Source organism: Lissotriton helveticus, chromosome 4_1 (genome assembly GCF_964261635.1).
Source record: "Lissotriton helveticus chromosome 4_1, aLisHel1.1, whole genome shotgun sequence".
NCBI classification, from domain to species: domain Eukaryota; kingdom Metazoa; phylum Chordata; class Amphibia; order Caudata; family Salamandridae; genus Lissotriton; species Lissotriton helveticus.
The window spans coordinates 1,533,150,325-1,533,170,670 of NC_136063.1; the positions used below are offsets into that span (position 1 = coordinate 1,533,150,325).

The window sequence follows — 20,346 nt, forward strand, 5'->3', positions numbered from 1 at the left end:
CCTATAACACCCCTTTTTCAGTGAATATATATATATATATATATATATATATATATATATATATATATATATATATATATATATATATATATATATATATATTCACTGAAAAAACCATAGGTTATAGACCATATATAGTTAGGAATTCGCATTTAAAAAACCTTATTTTACTCACACAAAACCATTGAACTTCCATATATAGTTAGTTGCACTAACTATATATCGCGCACCCGCAATCCACTGCTGATGATGTCACATATTACATCATTCCTGACATGGTCAGTGACATCACTGATGACATCTCAAATGACATCACTGATGACAACATCCAGTGACTGTATGTTTCTGTAAAGTTAAAATATGTCTTACATATTGAAGAATGAGTGGATGTATAAGTGTCTGGATGAAGGATTTAGTAGGTGCATGACTGACTGTATAAGTGAGTGATTAAATGTGTCTCACTGAGTGCATGGGTTAGTGACTAAACTGTTTTAAATTGTGCATCATTGTGTCTGTTGTTCTGTAATCTGATGCATGTGTTGATCATTAGCTATATGACTAACTCTATGGGTTATTGATTGGTTGCCCAAGTATTTGTATGGGAGACTGAGTGTGTGTGTGGGTGTCTGGGAGGTGTATGACTCTGTGCATAGATGTGTGAGCAGTTGATTCACTAGATGTATGGGTTCAAAAGTGCATGTGGAAACAGCTGTATGGGCGGTTGACTGTGTGCATGAGTGTATTGGTGAGTGAATGGATATCTCAGTGCTACATGTCAAAGTAAGTACATATGTAAAACACAGTACATGTGAGAGTTGACATATATAAATAACTGTGCATAAGAGCCAGTGAATGTGTGAGTGGCTGTATGGATCATTGTGAACTTGTATCAGGGATTGTATAACAGAGTAAATATGTGTTAGTATATGTTTTAATAAGTAAGGTGTGTATAACTATATAGTTGAGGAAATGGAGGTGTGATTGATTATTTGCAAGACTGACTAGGTGTGTGAGTAACTCCATGGATGAGTGACAGTCTGTGAATGTCTGTTTACACTGAGTGTATCTAAGGTTATATTAGAGTCTGAAGAGGTTCATCGTATCATCACATGAATGATGTCATCAGTGATGTGATCAGTAATGTCAAATGAGATGTCATCAGTGATGTCATCAGTGATGTCATTTGAGATGTCATCAGTGATGTCATCAGTGATGTCACTGACCATGTCATGAATGATGTAATATGTGACATCATCAGCAGTGGATTGCGGGTGCGCGATATATAGTTAGTGCAACTAACTATATATGGAATTTCAATGGTTTTGTGTGAGTAAAATAAGGTTTTTTAAATGCTAATTCCTAACTATATATGGTCTATAACCTATGGTTTTTTCAGTGAATTTTCAAGGTTTTTTAAATGCTAATTCCTAACTATATATGGTCTCTAACCTATGGTTTTTTCAGTGAATTTCAATGGTTTTTTAATAGCAAATATCATAAGCTGTCGAATGTCAAGTACGTGGTAAGTAAAAACATTTTCGTGTTTATGCACACTGATCTGCTTTGAATGCTGCCCCCCCTCATTTCTATTAGGAGTACTCTCTCTTTGCAGATAGTGAAGGGTAGTTAACGCAGGCCTTTGCCCCCGTTGTAATCCGTCGTGCCTGCTTCTCTCTCCATTTGATTGATTGTTATCCAAGCATTTACTGTTTTAGAATTGGTTCTCTTTGGTTCATTCTCTATTTACAAACAAGCACAGAGTCGCAATACTCTGTTTAGTCTTTGCAGATAGTGAAAAATCGTGTAAAAAAACAAAAGGGATCGAGCAAAATCAGTAGGCCACTAATGGGATCTCTTTTTGACCTCGCTAAAATAGAAACATTAGGAACAACCCCTCATGAGAAATACGAAACTAGTGAGATGAACTGAACTCCACACCATGATGGCTGCAAGACAGCTCGGCTCCGCCACCCACCCCGCCCAAAATAACGATAAACTCTATGCAAATATTACAAATATATACAACACACCAGCAAAGTAACAGGGTAAAACATTTTATTAAATAACTATTTACATAACTATTTTATACTTTTTGTTGCCCAATCCGGCTAGCTCAATCGATCGAGCATGAAACTCATGCACTCTGATAGTTCAAAGTTTTAAAGAGTGCTTGTTGGACTGTCTGAAGCTTATTTGCACCTGCTACAGCTTCACTATTCTCAATGTAAGTGGGGGCTGTTTGAGGACGTGACTGCATTTGAAAACAATGTGATGCGGTGCCTCCCTGAAACGCTTGACAGAGGCCCCCGAGGGACGGTGTGATGGCGCGGACTCGGAGGGGGCGCTTGGCTCCGGCCCCCTCCCCAAGTCGTGTTGCCCTGGTGTGGCCTGAGATCGCCCCGGACATAGGTGGCCGGCTCCCGGGGTTAAGCGGAACTTTTTGCCTTTTGGTGACTCTTCCATTCTGGACCTTGTCCCACAATCCGTTTGACCTGAAGACACGCTGTAGTGGGGCGCCCCTTTACCGTTTCAGTTGCCATTCCGCCCGCTTTTGCTACACTGTGCCTCTTCCGCTATTCAGCTGTTTACCGCCCGCTCTTGCGACTACAGCGTTTCGCTCACCATGTAGTTGAGTTGCTCCCGCTCTTGCGGTGCAGCGATAGGCGGCTGCCACAGGACGCTCAAAATGGCGGCCGGCTCTTCAGATTTGGGCGTGGTCCACTAAAATGGCCCTGCGACACCTTGGAACTCGGACGCTTGTCTGCTAGGGCTTGGGTTCCATTCTCGAAAGCGTCCCCTCAGCCTTGAAGATTCTACAAAAGTCTTGGGGGCCCCCGACTCCCGCAGGCTTCTGGTGGGGAGCGGCTGCCATGATTGCTCGTGGAATGGCCACGACGGAGCTACGAGATGGTGGTGCTCTCATGCTGACGCCAGCTTCAGTCTGAAACATCCAGAAACACTGTAGACTACCAATTCGATCAGTTCCGGTAGCGCCCCAACGTGACCCGGTAGAGAAGAACTTGCCCTCCCCTTTTTGACTGATGGTTCTTGTTGCCTGTCCCTTCTGTTGTCATTTAACAGAACTATTTAGCCTGCTGAAAGGGGTTGTGTTCCGACCGCTGGTTGGTGGAGACATTTTGACTATATTCTGGACCTGCGTTGTCGCGTAATGCGTCATATGACGCGCCGCGTTAGCGCATCCGGAAGTGCTCCGATGCGCAGCTTCCCGGAAGCGATCCGGGGCGCGGCGCGCAGCGCGTAACGTAAGCATAACAGGTCATGTGACTTGTTAATAAAACTTTTCATTGGTTCATTTTACTTTTCTTATTCTAATGATGAAAGGCTTGGTCATATGACCTAAAAATTACACTTTTTATTACTTTCGAACATTATTTTTTCTTAAACATATATGTTATAATGTTCCAGGCTAATGTACTTTCCCGGAAAATTTACAACTGTCCTGCAAGTAAAATATATTCCTTTTTCGAGAAAAAGGGCGTTTCTTCGTCCCATGACGGAGCCGTTGAGCAAAAGAGGCTCGGCCTGCTGTCTTAGTCGCCGATACGCCTGAATATCAGATTCTTATCGATCACTTTATGTTGCAGGAATAGAAAACACAACAGCCCTTGACCATTTATCTTTACTGCGTTCCTTCGTATTATACCTTTTACCCTTCATGTAATTGGACTGCTTTATTTCACTTGCCTTTTACTGATTCGAAAACAGTGACTATTATTAAAAACTTTACCAATGTAAATACTACTACCATGTTTTCTTTTAAAAACCTTTATTGTGAAAATGTCAGTATACAAATACGGGCCTATAACCACGTGGGCCGGCCACGGAGCAAACTGTAATCGTATATGATGAGGAGACATTTACACTGTAGAGGAACGTAACGGGCGGGCCATTAGGTTGCAAGAACTAAGGTGTCTAACAGTTGCGGAATCGGTGGACGTACATTTTATAATTAAAAAACGACAGGGCCAGTTACAATAAAATTATCTAGATATACATTTGCGGGCAAGTACCATGGGTGACGTTAATTCGAACTTTCAATAGTACAGTAATCAATAACACATCAGAACTTAATATCAATAGGGATGTCGAAATATTCAATCAATTCTCGTCCCCGCCCGCCATGTGCTTCAAAACTGCATACGTATCTCGTGATATCAAGGTTGTGCAACCAGTACACAACAAGGAGTTACGAGTCCCATTTATTCCGGCGCCATTTTGGGCAAGGACGGGCAGGTCCAGGATATAGTCAAAATGTCTCCACCAACCATCGACTATGATGATGATCATATGCTGTATTTATTAGAGTAACACTCATCTGTCCACATGAAATTTATTTGCCACAATTACCATAACTATATTTTTTTTCGGTTCCTCTGGAGAGTACATCGTGGCAGATGAGGCAGGTAACGTACCGGGCATTTACCTTTTTTGCATGTAGAGGAAAGGAAAAAAAAATGAGCGTCCGAGTTCTAAGGTGTCCCAGGGCCATTTTAGTAGACCAGGCCCAAATCCAAAGAACAGGCCGCCATTTTGAGAGTCCTGTTGCAGCCGCCTGTCGCTGTGGCAGCAAGAGCGGGCTAAACTCAGCTAGACGGCGCTCCATTGAAGTAACGTAGACTTGCTGAGGATCTTTCATATTTTCACCACACACCAGTGCGGCAACTTGCTAGACACCACCTCGGTGCCATCCTGATCTCGGCGCCCCACTGCAGATGAAGTGCCTCCACATGGAGGGGGAGACTCGTTTGCGCCGCCTCCCCCCCGCTTCTCAGAACTCTGAACTATGACACCACCTCGGTGCCATCCGGATCTTGGCGCCTTGTGCTGGTTCAGGCCTATTCACACATCGGTCCGCTACTGACGCCACTTCACAGGCCAACGGGGCGCCCCACGCCGACTTTCGGCGCAGCATTGTAGGATGGCCACACCAGTGTGGCAACTTGCTGGACACCACCTCGGTGCCATCCGGATCTTGGCGCGTTGTGCTGCCTTCGGCCTATTCGCACATCGGTCCGCTACTGACGCCGCCTCATCTTGGGGGCGACGCACAGCATCACATTGCTTTCCAATGCAGTCAGATCCTCAAACAGCCCCCACTGACTGACGCGAACTCACAGGCCAACGGGGCGCCCCACGCCGACTTTCGGCGCAGCATTGTAGGATGGCCACACCAGTGCGGCAACTTGCTGGACACCACCTCGGTGCCATCCGGATCTTGGCGCGTTGTGCTGCCTTCGGCCTATTCGCACATCGGTCCGCTACTGACGCCGCCTCATCTTGGGGGCGACGCACAGCATCACATTGCTTTCCAATGCAGTCAGATCCTCAAACAGCCCCCACTGACTGAGGCGAACTCACAGGCCAACGGGGCGCCCCACGCCGACTTTCGGCGCAGCATTGTAGGATGGCCACACCAGTGCGGCAACTTGCTGGACACCACCTCGGTGCCATCCGGATCTTGGCGCGCTGTGCTGCCTTCGGCCTATTCGCACATCGGTCCGCTACTGACGCCGCCTCACGTGCCAACGGATTTTCTACGCTTTTTATAGCCCTATGCCGCATAACAGGTCATGTGACTTGTTTATAAAACTTTTCATTGGTTCATTTTACTTTTGGTTTCCTAATGATGGAAGGCTTGATCATATGACCTAAAAATACACTTTTCATTGGATTAAAACATTTTTTTTTCCCAAACGATGAAAGCCCCACCTTGTTTCTGGATGTTTCAGACTGAAGCTGGCGTCAGCATGAAAGCACCACCATCTCGTGGCTTCGTCGTGGTCATTCCGCGAGCAATCATGGCAGCCGCCCCCCACCGGAAGCCTGCAGGAGTCGGTGGCCCCCATGACTTTTGTAGAATCTTCAAGGCTGAGGGGACGCTTTCGAGAATGGGGTCCAAGACCTAGTAGACAAGCGTCCGAGTTCCAAAGTGTCCCAGGGCCATTTCAGTGGACCAGGCCCAAAAAGGAAAGAGCCTGCCGCCATTTTGAGAGTCCTGTGGCAGCCGCCTATCGCTGCACCGCAAGAGTGGGCGCAACTCAGCTGAATGGCGGATTTTGGCACAGTGTACCAAAAGCGGGCGGAATGGCAACTGAAACGGTAAAGGGGCGCCCCACTACAGCAGACGAGCCTCCACCTGGGGAGGCCCGTTCACGCCGCCTCACCCCCCCCCCCCCCGGGGCGCCCCACGCCGTTATTCGGAGAAGCATTGTAGGATACCAAAACCAGTGCGGCAACTTACTGGACATCACCTGGGTGCCATCCACATCTCAGCGCGTTCTGCTGCCTTGGGACTATTCGCACAACAGACCGCTACTGACGAGGCCTCCCCCCGCACCCCCCGGGACACCCCACGGAATGGCAACTGAAACGGTAAAGGGGCGCCCCACTACAGCAGACGAGCCTCCACCTGGGGAGGCCCGTTCACGCCGCCTCAACCCCCCCCCACCCCCCGGGGCGCCCCACGCCGTTATTCGGAGCAGCATTGTAGGATACCAAAACCAGTGCGGCAACTTACTGGACATCACCTGGGTGCCATCCACATCTCAGCGCGTTCTGCTGCCTTGGGACTATTCGCACAACAGACCGCTACTGACGAGGCCTCCCCCCGGGACGCCCCACGCCGTTTTAAAAACCAGTGCGGCACCCAGGTAACATCACCTGGGTGCCGTCCAGAACTCAGCACGTTGTGCTGCCTTGGGACTATTCGCACAAAACACAGCTACTGACCATTGTTGCTTCTTTTTTTTTTTTTAAATGTTTAAATGTATTTACTGTTTTTGTTGCGTTGTATATATTTATAAGTTATTAAAGTTTTATAATCCTACTACTTTGTTGGAGTGCTATATATTTTTAATGTGACACATAATTGTAAAAACTTTGATGTACAAAGAGGCATCCCTGGAATCTTCCGCTTCAGGCTCGGTCCCCTCCCCAATCACAATACAGGATGGTTTTCAGATAGTAGGAACGCGTGTGGTGTGACTCCTTTGAACCCCTTGTTGTAAATATTTTTGTCCACCCTAAGCGTGGAAGGGTATACTCAGACATGAGTCCCTTGCTCATTGCACCATCAGGATTCAAGCAAGCCGGGCCGAAGACGGCTGTAATGCCAGAAACCGGTCCCCGGAAGCTTGTTTCCTTCCCAGTGTAAGAATTGGCTTTTGTAGTTTGGTTTGCCCTGTTCCCATCATGCACTGGGACAGGAACAGACTAATTTGCATACAGCCAGGTTCTGAAACTGGGATGGTGCAATGAGCTAAAAAACGGTGTTGGATCTAGCCCTGATCTTTTGACTGGGTGAGAGTATTCTGCTTAATTCAGAGACTCTGTCCCTCACCACCCCTTGTTGTAAATAATTTTGGAGTGGTAAATGGCTTTTGTCATTTACAGCTCGGCAAGGACAGCACTGTACTAGTTTTATGCTTAAAGACTTTACTGTAGAAATAACACAAGACTTTGCCAATTTCTATCTCGGCATGGATGGCACTGCACTAATCCTATACTTAAAGAGTTTGATAGAAAGGCAGACATTTGAGGAGAGCAGATCTAGAGTGTCACTGGTGTTGAGAGTGCTCTATACAGGAGCTGCTTTCCACCTAAACTTGACAACTACCCAGAGTTCCCTGCTTCTTTTTTGCATAATTTATTCGCCGCCCTATGCCTGAAAGGGTATTTCTTTTACTTCTACTGGGTGCTCCCTTGTGTCTGGACGAAGCTATACCTCTCTGAAGAGCTCTAATTAGAGCGAAACACTGTGTCAGGGGTTGCTTTTACTCATTTCAGGTTGGCTTGGTTGATATTTTACCAATTCAAAACGGTAATATTGTGCCTGGAGTGGGAAATGGCTATTGTCATTTTACAGCTCGGCAAGGACAGCACTGTGCTAGTCCTATGCTTAAAGACTTTGCTGTAGAAATGGCAAATGACTTAGTCAATTTCTATCTCTGCATGGATGGCACTGTGCTAATCCTATGCCTAAAGACTTTGATAGAAAATCAGACATTTGAGCTGAGCAGATCTAGAGTGTCGCTTGTTTTGAGAGTGCTTTATACAGGAGCTGCTTCTTTTTTGCGCATATATATATATATGTATTTATGTATGTATGTATGTATGTATATATATATATGTATGCATGCACCCCTCAGCATTTTAATCATAGCAGCCCATGAGCCCACCCACTTACAATCTGTCTTCAACTTCAGTCGTCACAGCAAGACACAAGTGCGCAAACATGTCACGCTCATGTCTAATTGCGGTAACACTCCACATTATTCAAAGGACATCGGCATGAGTCAGTGACACGAGCGCAACACAAGTTGCGCTTGTGAACAACGCTTGCGCACAAGTTGCACATGTCCCACTGGTCATCTACAGGACTCTGTTGGCTGGTACGTGTCTAGCTGAGAGAGGGTAAGGTCGCTCTCTGCTGCTGGTGAAAATCAGACAAATCGGTATCTTGTGGAATCTGGGTGGCGGGGTCGTGGCTTTCACTGGGAGATCTGGGCAGGGCTGATGCTGGTCAGTGCAGAAAAAGTATGTTCTCTACTTCGCCCCTTGCCAAAGGGAATTAATTTTCATATCTTTAGCAAGTCTGAAGTGAAAGGTGGTGATAAATTCACACGTGATGTTTATTAACTTTGAGAGATAACTGTCAGTCCATGAGAACCACCCCATTACATCAGCCTCCAGAGAGTATCACCTATGTAGTAATGTAAGATAATTTTCAGAATTATAATACTCAAAACTGTTGTGTTGCCTCAGCAGCTAAGCACAAATTTCATAAAACATCACTTTGTATGCTTTTTGTGTTCGTAATGATCAGAGATAACAACATTGGGCTCGATTACGATGTCGATCAGATTTGCCTCCGACCGACACAGTTGCGGTCTCTGGACCGACCTACTTCTGGTTTGCCGTCCCGACTCCACAATTACAATGCGACCGCACACGGTGTGGTCGTATTATCCCATTTCTCTATGGGAGCTTGTGCTGCGGCCATAAATCGCCCGCAGCGCAAGCTTCCATGGAGAAATGGGAGGTTCTGTTCATTCCAGCACCGCTTCGCAGGCACCTCAAGGTGCCTGCCACACAGTGCAGGAATTACCAGGGGGGCTTCATAGGTGCCCCCTCAGCCCCCAACTGGAGGCCACAAGGAGAAGGGGGCCCTGCTGGGGGCACCGAAACTCGCTTTCCGAGAGGCTTTCCAAGTTGGAAAGCCAAGCATGGGAAACCTGTTAGAAATCAAGCATTGTAATCCCAAAGGGGGTAACGCCGTCCATTGGGATTACGGGCCGGTCTCGTAAGAGCCCGTCGGAATCCAGCCAGAATGACTGGCCGGTTTCAATTTCCGACCACCTAGATTGCAATTAGGCATTCGGAATTGAAACCGCAGTTTGGCTTGGAAAGCCTCCAACCTGAGGTTGCAGGCTCTCTGGGCCTCATTGTAATAAGGCCCATTGTGTTGCATTGGCCATACAAATATATACAACCCTGAATGCTATATCAATTTCACAGTCCTACTTTGAAGAACACATTTTTTGTTGCGTAAAATATAAAGTAGTTTAGGATCCCTGTGCATATTTTCTTTTCAAAGGGCACTTTTATGCTAACCTTAAGAGATGGATGTTCTCTGATAGTGGGATTTCTATGGTAGAATCAAGGTTACAAGGTATACCTTATGTCTGGCTTAGGATTTTCCGGGCAGGTTAACTAGCCATCAACATTAGCTGTGGGTACCTATTTTAGCTCTCCGGCATTGTGAATCTGCCTAGACGACGAGAATAAAACCTCAGTCCCAGTCAGTTTATAAATGCAGGTTCTCGTGGAAGGATTTCAAGGTTTGTTGGATTGTATTTGAGCCTTTTATTTTTGTGGCTATCTGATATAACCAGTTATAGTGATGTGAATAATAAAAAGGTGCAATTCACATTACTAGAATGGAAATGTACAAAGACATAGCTGTAAACTTTTACCCCGGCTCATAGGTGATTTTCTTCTAGTTCTGTGTTGTTTCAGCTAATAGCACTAAAGTCAAACCAAGTTCCAGCATGGTTAGTGCTAGTGGTCGAAAAGACACATAATCGCGGAGTCATTTTTTCGCAGCCATTGTCAGCTGACCGATGTATTGTATTAATATGTAACTTTACTAGGTAAGCAAAGCAGTTGAAATACCCTTGTCATTCAATGTTGGTCATGCTTCTCTTGAAAAATATCTTTATCTTGTTCTATAAGCCTGTATTTAGTGTTTCCATGGCTCATTTGTTTTTTGTTTTTTTTCTTGTTGCTGTTTTCTGTCTCTGTTACATGACCTCTATTGTGGCTTTTCTGAAACGGACATTACTTAAATACCTTGGGGTAGAGAGATCCAAGCATTGATAAGGCATCAGCTGCGCTTGATGAGACATAGAGTTGTTAAAATACATGCTTGCAGTTCATAGCATGAGCAATTCAGTTATCAAATCCAGCATTGCACAGTGGATATTGGAATGCATACTGCTGTAGTGCTTTCTAGCAAGCAAACATTTCATACTAGCCTAAGGGCACATACCTTAAAACAGAAAGAACAAGAATGGTTAGCTTTTATTGGCAGTGTGTCTCTTGCTTACTTTGCCAGGCTGCCACATGGTCTTCAGTTTGACAATTTACTGAACACTTCTTGGTAGGTATCAGTTCAATGTAACGGAAGACAATGGGAATGTTTTCTGTATCTTTTCAAATGCCAGCATATGTTGTGTTGGTAGTGTGTGGCATTTTCCTCTTTTGTGATTGCTTTTAAGCAAACATGCTCTTTAGTTGCTAAATAGCAAGACGTTGATATAGGCTGATATCTAAGCTCACACAGGAGCAACTGTCAACAAAGATACGTTAAAGGTCATTGTTACCAGACAGCTCAAGTTGTCTGGTTGGAAAAGGCCTGTTACGGTCTTACCAAGAATGGACTTATTACTTCCCACTGGTTGGCTGTATTGTATCCCAGTTTACTTGTTTCTTATGTAAAGACTTTCGTTATCCTTATTGCGTCAGGAGCATAGCCTCTTTCCCATTGATTGACTGACTTTTGTCCTTCCACTGTTCACTTTTAGGGAGCATTTTATTTTTTGATTTAGCCATACATGAAAGTCTAAATGTTTTTTAGCTCTCTCCCTCAATTGATTTCCCTAATGCCCTCTATGCTTGCTCTGGGTTTCTCTTATGTACTTCTCCCCTATTCTCCCAGGCTTCATCTTCTGTGCCTTGTGTGCCTCTTCCCCACGCTTCCAATGATGCTGTCCACCTTGTGTGCGATGCGTTGCCGCTCTTCAATCTGCTTCTCCCTTTCCCCCTTGTTCTTCACTCCATTTTCTACTCTGTGTTGCTGTCTCCCTCATACTCTGCCTCCCTCATACTCTGCCTCTCCCTGTCACGTTCCTACCTGCCTTTACATTTTGTGTGTTGGAGCCCAATACAAAAAAAACATTTTTCAACCATTCTTGTGGTGTCTACTACTTGGGACCATAAAAAAAAGAGCAGGTGGCCACTCATGATAAGGGCTTGTAAGCAGAATGATGCAATGTCCAGTACCAGTTTGTCATTGCACTTTTATTTTTAAAGAAATCTTTTTTTTCTTTTACTAACATTGTACAGCATTGCCAAAAAACATAGGCCAATCTAATAGGTTCCTGAGGTAAGACCTACTGGATATGCCAATTGTTGTTACTGCTGTGATGTAACAAGAATGTAAAGTTTTTTGGCATGGACAGATTTTTCTGAGACTGAAAAAGAGGGCAACTTTCCAATCCGTTTTTCAGTGCTGAAGGTCGAATCCAAATAGGCCAAAAGGGTCTGGGATCACAGAATCAGTCACGCATTGTTATTCCTCCCTTTCGTTCTGTGTTTCGAAAGTAGGTTCAAGAAACAACAGTATGAAAACTTATTTGAGTTTGTGGCAGTGTTTCGAAGAGATTTGGTGGAAGACTGTAGGAAAGACTATGTGCATGTTCTCCTAATTAGACAACATATGCTCCAGCACTCTGCACACAATGCAGCTTCCTGTGCTGTTTCTTCAGATTGTGGCATGAGGGTCAGCTGATGGGACTGGAGGGATACAAGAAGAAGGATGCATAGTACAAATAAGTCAAGTTTGACTTCTTTGAATTGTAAAGCAGGGCGATATCACAATTAGCATTACAATAAGCTTTGTTTATAATGTTTTGCACAGTACTTGCCTCCCAGTAATGAGGCTGCTGCATACTGACTGACTCTTTAGAGCATAAAATAAACTAGGATCATTACCTAACACGGAGAGTGTTCTATGGTAACATTAGAAAGCAGTCCTCTCTTGTGCACAGTCGGTGAATGCCCCTAGAACGTGAAAGGAGATCTGTTTCTAATTCTGTATAACATCGGCGCCTAATTAATGTGTTTATATCAGAATTAGGAAATCGAAAGAAAAATGCTATTTATTATTTTAAACATTTGTTATATCTGTATTCTATGTTTAAAATCTAAGCATATTATGCGCTCACACTTTTTGTGATTAAGAAGAAATAGCATTCAACAAAAAAGTTGCTAATTGACAAATTCTATTTCTTTCTTTTCTTTTTTTTAGCGGTTGCTTTTAAGAATGCGAAGCAGTTTGACCAAGCAAAGGAAGCTTATCTGAAGGAAGCGGAAAGTTATGAATATAACAAATCGTATCTTTTTCATCTGTCTGTGAGATGCCTCTGCTAAAGGCTGTATTATTGCAAAAGAAAAAGCAACTGAGACTCGTGGATTAAATCCTATCAAACACCCTCACCCTAGTAGATTCATGGCTCTGGGGATGATCAGTTTGGGGAGCTAATTCTGCTTGAAGTACAGGGCTGAATTTTCTTTTCTTGTTCAACATATAAAGTATTACTGAATGCAGATTTTTTTCTCCGATCTTTTCCAGAAGTTTCTTGACATGACACCTAAAATTATTTTCGGTTTTGTTCTTCGCGAACAACCCTCCAGATTTTCATTTTTGACTGTTGTTAGATCCCATAGCTTCTCCACAGTGCGCCAGATTCAAATTTCCCCTTAATCTAGCAATTGTATCTAGAAAATGTTGCACAGGATTCACCTTAGTATTAAGATTAGCCAACTTTCCGTTTATGATATCAGTGATAGCTTTGATACAATTGAGCATTGTCTAATTCATTTAAAATATTAGATGCATCCGCTGTCGATTGGTGAGGAGAGGCAGGCTCAGCAATACTTGTCTTTTTTTAATTTAATTTTTTTAATAAAAGCTTGCTCAAGGTATTTCACATTAACAAATACTGATTCGACTCTTCAGACAATCCACAATTATTCTATTAGCCAAGGATACGAAAGTGTACCAGCAATCAAACAGTAAGTACACTAGTGGCTATGCTAAACATTCACACATCTGAGCAGAGACCAAAGTAAGGGGGAAATTACGTTGATCTATGAAGACTGTCCATGGGTTGGTGCTCACAGAGTATTACAAACAAAGGATGGTTGGAAAGAACTGAGTTGCGTACAGTAGCAATCATTAAATCAGAATGCTCAAGGACATAAGTAATGGTCATCCACCATTACCATGTATGCAGACAGCAGCCCAAACACATAGTAAACACAAAAAGAGTTAATATCCTGAGCAATGAATGTTCATATTAATAAGAATTGTCCACATCAGTAGTTGTCACAAGTTTCTTTTTCTCTTCTTTATTTTCTTAAGACAAGTTTCAACACAACTTCTAGCCAACACGTGTTTCGTCTTATTGTGGAGTCAATCACATATTTCTTCGGGGCAAAAGACATGATATTTCTATCTATTAATGGCTATAGTGTGGTAGAGCGAATAAAGTACTAGGACAGCGTCAAAGACTGCAAAAATTCACAATTTAAAGTGAAAAAATGACAGCCCATAAAGGGTGTGCTGGGGTTTTCATATCGTTCCAAAGTCAATATACATTAATCCAGAAAAAATCTGCGCAAGAAACGAATATCGAGAGGAGAGTACTCCCTGAAAATGACACTACACAATAAGACGAAACACGTGTTGGCTAGAGGTTGTGTTGAATTTTGTCTTAAGAAAATAAAGAAAAGAAGAAGAAACTTGTGACTACTACTGATGTGGGCAATTCTTATTAATATGGACATTCATTGCTCAGGCTATTACCTATTTTTGTGTTTGCTCACAAAGTATGATCACTCTGCCACCAAGGGTAAAAAGCCCGACCTGGAACCAAAGCTCCAGAGCAGAAAACTTCAAAACCCAGATACTGAAGCGGACAAAGAGCTTACGTTCACGTAATTTGCGAGTCCAAGAATAAATTTCAAGGTGCTCAAGTGATTAGAACTTCTTTTATTTCCAAGTGTCTTTCAGTATTCGTCAATCCTCCAAAGTGAAAAAAAGAAAGCGAGCCAAAACCTGTTTCTTCACTTTTACTTTTTCAAGGCTGCAAATATTATTTATAGAAATTATGTGTCATTTTAAAGCTTGATGACAAAAAGGAGTGAGAACTACTCGCAGACAAAGCATTGGGTGCAAAGGTACTCAATTTATAAGGCTTCAAAATAGTGTTGGGACCCAAACACATATTGAATGCTATCAGTTAGCCTAAACAGTCTGAAAATGGTGTAGAAGTACTGAAAGAAAGAGTGTAAAATAGTAACTATGCCCAGGTAATGTGGGAGCTGGTTCATCATCAGTTAGCCCTAGAATGAAAGTACTTTAGACTATTGCCTCCAAGGTGTCAAAATAACCGTTGAGAGAACCAAATCGAAGTGACTAGCCAGAAGGTTCCTCAAAGAATGATAAAATATGTCAAGCAGGCCAGATTGTGGCATAAAATACCTGGTATTGTATGGTAGAAGATATGCTTAGAGGAAAAAATGCTTCTAAACAATTGAACCGAAGATTGTGTAAATGAGATTACCTGAAGCTTATAAGGTGGGAACAAATATTAGTCAACAAAAATGGTAGCCATCCGACTCAAAAAGTCAGGGCTAAATAAGCCTCAGGGAGATACCTGTTGATGCGCCAAGTCCTTGAAGGATAAGAATGACTTGATTACGTTACACACGCAACTCAGTTGGCCCTATGGTACCATAGAGAATCAGTAAGCAAATGGTAGTAAACCAAAATTGCCAGTAAAGGTTTTTGATAACACAAGAAGTACCTCACAGTATAATGATCAGTAAGTTGCAATAGGTTTTTAACTCTTCCTATGGCTTGTTGAGCCTAAGCCACCAGCTTGAAGAATCAAGAACTATGTGGAAGAATAACCCAGGATAAGTAAGTGTGCTCAAAAAGATTATGAAATGGCTCCACTGTTTGCAAAAGGTTACAAGTACAAAACAACAATATCAATCTCCATAATAAAAAAACAATACTACTAGTGGCACTAAAATAGATGTCCCCTCGCCTGGCATTTGTGTCCTTCCCTAGTGAGTTCTAGACCAATCTGTCTTACCCGTACTACACATATATGAGTGGTCGCCAACGCTCGTGTTTGGAAATGGAAAGAGGACTGATACCATTGAAGAGGCCCGAAAGGCATCGCCATGTTTAAATGTGAGATTGAGAATCAGGAAGAAGAGGCATGTCAGTAAATTTGCGTCATTAGTGATAAAAAATGTATGTGTGCGTATTAAGGCAGCTATGAGCGAGTAGCTGAAACCACAATTGTGTAAGTGGTAGAAGGACTACCACCATGGTGAAAGGAAGCTGTGCACATGAGGGAGTTATGAGAATAAGGTACATAGGTGTCCATAGTAAGACAAATAGGTACTTCGGAGTCACAACATTAAATCTGGAATTAAACAACATGTCAAATATTGCTTCAGAAAGTACATACTAACATGTTACATTTCAAGGTCTTAATAAAGTAATCCCATGGCATTTTAGATTTCAAGTGTTAGTTTAATTCTGTGACCAAAATCGTTTCACCAGCAACTGCAATGTAAAATCTACTGCATGGGGCACATAGAAGAGTAAAGTCTCTATAAATATAGTAGTAAAGGTCCTCAGTTATAACACATTATTGACACAATATTGTGCAGAACATCCCAATGGTAATCCATTTCAGAGGAATGAGGCAGCAATAATTTCTCTACTTCCCCTAGTAGTCCCCATGGTACCCCTAAACTAGATTATTACAAAAAGCATCTAGTGTAGTGTTAGAAATCATGTGATGATAACCACTAAATAAGCACAAAACATAAGTGACAGCTCAGTCAATCAGGAAGACATAAAGATTCCAATCGATATTTAGACCCTCATCTACTGCTCTTAATTGGATAATCCATCTGGTTTCTAGTTTTCTAAGTGCCAGCAGTCACCTCGGGGATGGGCTTCAATGTGCCAACCCCATGGAAAGCAATCTTAATCCTATCTGATTGACCATGGTAGGTGTTATAATGTACTGCAAGAGGATAGTTAACATTGTCATTTCTGATTGGCCTATGCTCCTGGATCCTCTCTTTAAGATGTTTTGTGGATCTCCCTATATAAATGAGCCCACATTCACGGATAATACAGTATACCGCTTATTTGGTGTTACAGTTAATACATTTGGTTATTACATAACATCTGTTACATTGAAATGAGTATGTCTTGTCCCTTGCAAAGCGCAAACCCTAGATAGACCACATTAATAGAAGCCCTTTAGCTGTGAGGGCAACCACAAGTCATTTGTAGTTGGTTTCAAGTAACGATAACACAGTACATTACTCTGTGCTTTCCCCCTTTTATGTATGAGAGACGGTCTAACAGGGATCACACCCTTTAACCCCTACCGCGTTTTCCCGCTGTGCGCTGGAATTTTAAAAATGGCCTGTTTATGACAAAGCCAGCTCGTCATCCGCGTAGCGCAGGTAACGCCCATGACGAGCTGGCTTTGTCATTAGCGCTGAAGGGGTTAATATGTTGTCCATCCTAATAAGGTGCCTATGTTTATGTGAATTCTTATAGATTTCAAGCATAGAGTACTGTATGATATAATGAATGAGAATTTGTCATGTTTCCTTTTCACAGACCTTCTATTTGTTAAGAGATCACTCTGTTGGACCCTCATGATTTTACTTCTTGCCTTGTCATGGGTCTGTTTCAAATAGCTCCTAGTTGTGAATCTTTTCTCCAACAGTAGTTGGAGATCTGATAGAAAATGGAGATCATCGCTACACTATTCTTGGACTCAGAGACTATTTGGATCGAAGCTCTTTGTGTGCTTCAGTGTTTGGGTTTGGAAGTGTTGCATGAAATCAGTTGGAGCATTTTACGCTGCTTCTAAAGTTGGGGAATCCAGGCAGTCTCACCCTTTATGGTCAGCCACACATGTATACTCCTTTAAATATAGCAGGGTTTTCTGAAATGTTAATCACTCAAATGAACACACCTTCGCTGAGCAACAACCCACTTCTCAATATGTCTGTAGTTATCTCCTAGCTGTCAATAAATCAAACCGTATCTATATAGTGCAGCCTGTCAGCCGAGAGGTTATCCAGGGGCTGTATAGCGGGTATTAGTCGAAGAGCCAGGTCTTGAGTAACTTCCTTAATTGGGTCAGCGAGGGTGAAGTGTGGAGGTTGAGGGAGTTCCAAGCTTTAGTGACAAGGTGGGAGAAGAAGAGGCAGCAGCAGATTCGTGGTATATGTACCTAGCGCAATCCTTAATGATACTAGTGGTCCACTGTTACCACAGCTCAACAGGGAAAACTCCAGCAGTGAGAAACAGCTACACCAAGTGGGTATTACCTAGTCTTCTAATCCGTCTGGATCATTGGTACTGTTCTTTTTGCTGTCACTAGAACCACCCAACTTTACTGTCAGGCCTCAGTGGATCGCAGTACTTTTGCAGACAGAAGAAGCCAGCTACACGGACCAGAGACTACTCCGTCAGTTCAGGTGGCCAATTAGAGCTCGATGAGCTACCTGGTTTTAGATTAAGCAACGCGCTTCTGCCTGAAAACCTACAATGCTCATAGTTTTCCATGTGTAGCCCTTAAGAATGTTGTGAATTGTAAAGTGAAAGCAGGTTTGGGATAAACCTAGGCTTATTTTACTCTCCGAAATGTATCCTAGGTTTTGTGAATCAGGCCTGTAAAATAAATCCGCCACACAATTTTAGGCAGTGTTTAGACTGAGGTTCCCTGATCATAATTGTTAGATGGTTATTGCTCTGCTCCGCTAGCTGTCTGCTGTAGCGCCGGGACACCCCGTTGGGGTAGCTGTGCGCTTAATAAATGCCTTATTATTATTATTATGGTGGGAGTAATAATCTGTTAGTCTGATGTCAAATTTTCTACAAATATAATTGGAAATAGTCCTTGGTTCTGCAATATCATGTGATTGATATGCTGTTTAGGTCTAAACTCGCCAGAACTATGACATCTCAATAAATGCTTATGACTGGCATTTTTATGTAAACATGTTAGGCATTCTAAAATATAAAGACACTCTCTCTTACCTAATTTACGTTACTTCACTTTCACCCTGAGGTGGTTTCATAAACTTACATTTCTGCACTGCAGCTCCTTGCCTCTCACTTTGTCCACTGTTTTGGGAATGCACTGATGAAACCTACCACACATAACCAATGTTTTATACTTAACCATAGCCCTGTTGCTTCCAGTCTGTTCCACGCTGCCAAGTGAGTATATATTTTTCCTTGCATTCAGTGTGTGTGTATGGTAAACAGCAGATTGTGTCAGTCAAATAATTTTACAAATGTAGATTGAGATCAGTTTGGTTGGACTGCTCACGATTTGCACCATCAGTCAGATATGCATGCTGCGTTGTGAAAACATTTAGACCGGTCCTGCGTTCTTATATTTTTTGCCAGAGGCTATTTTGATCACTACCTTGCCCCTGGTTCAGAGGGCAACTAGAGAACTGTATCCCACGATTCCCATTCTTCCATTTCTGTCTAAAATTATTTTGAGGTGCTAAACCAGCACCTCAGACTGGCACCCATTGAATGGTGACCTCAAAATCATCAGTAACATCTTTTTCAAATGGCTTCTTTCTGACCCCCCTCACCAGCTATCTCTTCTCCACCCAATCCATGGTGAACCTTTTGACTGTGGTCACATTGTAAATCAGCCCAATGCCTCCCTGATTCCCAATGCCAAAATACAAATTATATTTGGAGACAATCCCCTATGATTATGAGCTAATGCTCCACAGCCTGTGGTCTCTTCTCTGGTCTACCTCCTACTAGAACTTCAGTGATATCCTTCAAACAAAGTTTAATTTCACAGTAGTTCTATAATATGCTGAAAATGTAACCTACAAATATTTGCCTTTTCCTTTTTCTAGGGCTTATGAGCAAGCTGGAATGATGTTAAAGGTTAGTACATTTACAGATTTTGATTAAATATTGATGGTAGTTTTACTTCTAGTTGAATTCAACTTCGTTTTACATTAGCGTTTGGTACTAATTTCCGGTAGATATTTGAATAGGTGTGATGCTCTCAGCTTTTACGTGAAAGTAGGCACTTGTAACACCAGGTATCCGACACTTTGCCATTTTTGTTTACTTAAAACAGCGTTGAATATCAGAATTGAAGCCCACTAGTTTAATCTCCTTGGTAATTTTTGTAACCGTGAAATATAATTCAATTGCTTTGTATAGATGTAACTTGTTTGTTATTCGGAAAGTTCTTATATATAGTGTCATTTTTTTGTGTACTAAAGAGTCCTAATTATTTCTATGCTTAAGTTCAACTTTGCCCCATTTTCAGGAACTTAGATTTGAAAATATTTGTATTTATTTTAAAAGAACTTTGTGAGGCACATCGGTCTGTCCACGTAATTAACCCTATTTCCTTTTTTATGCACACTGGTTTTGTTCTTACTTTGGCCCCAAAATAATGTTTTCAAATAGAATATATATTGGACAAAGTTTTGGAGATGGTCGAAGTGAAAGAGACATAGAAGTTTAAAGTTCTTATCCAGAACCCCCACAGCACCTGGACACGACTGTTAAGAGACTAAGATGAACCACAAGCTTCCAAATGATGTGAAGCAGAATAATAAAACTATTAAATAAATTATTCAAAACTGAGAGATTGCCGTGTCCCCATAAGTAAAGAGATGATATGTCCCACTAAAGAAAAAGTCAAAATAAAAGCAACACTTTTAAGTGTCACTACCCACCCTCGCAAACTGGCTGCTCTCCCACTACATTTAGAGCTGGGGAAGCACTACAGTCTCAGATGGTGGAGCCTCAGCTGGCTGTGCTTTTGAAAGCCAATGACCTGATCCATTCCCCACAGGGCCTCCAGGTCATAGTTATTGTTGCCTAGTCCTCATTAAGGCCACGTGACCATCACTAGATTTCCCTTAGGAGCA

At 42.6% G+C, this 20,346-nt stretch overlaps 1 protein-coding gene across 1 annotated transcript in view; it reads left to right on the forward strand.

Moving 5' to 3' along the window:
- NAPG (NSF attachment protein gamma) overlaps positions 1-20,346 on the forward strand; it is a 154,097-nt gene that overhangs the window by 35,411 nt on the left and 98,340 nt on the right. The window contains exons 3-5 of the mRNA XM_078688150.1: positions 12,611-12,695; positions 18,626-18,643; positions 19,312-19,342. Coding sequence (XP_078544276.1) covers positions 12,611-12,695; positions 18,626-18,643; positions 19,312-19,342 — 134 coding nt within the window. The remainder of the gene's footprint in view (positions 1-12,610; positions 12,696-18,625; positions 18,644-19,311; positions 19,343-20,346) is intronic.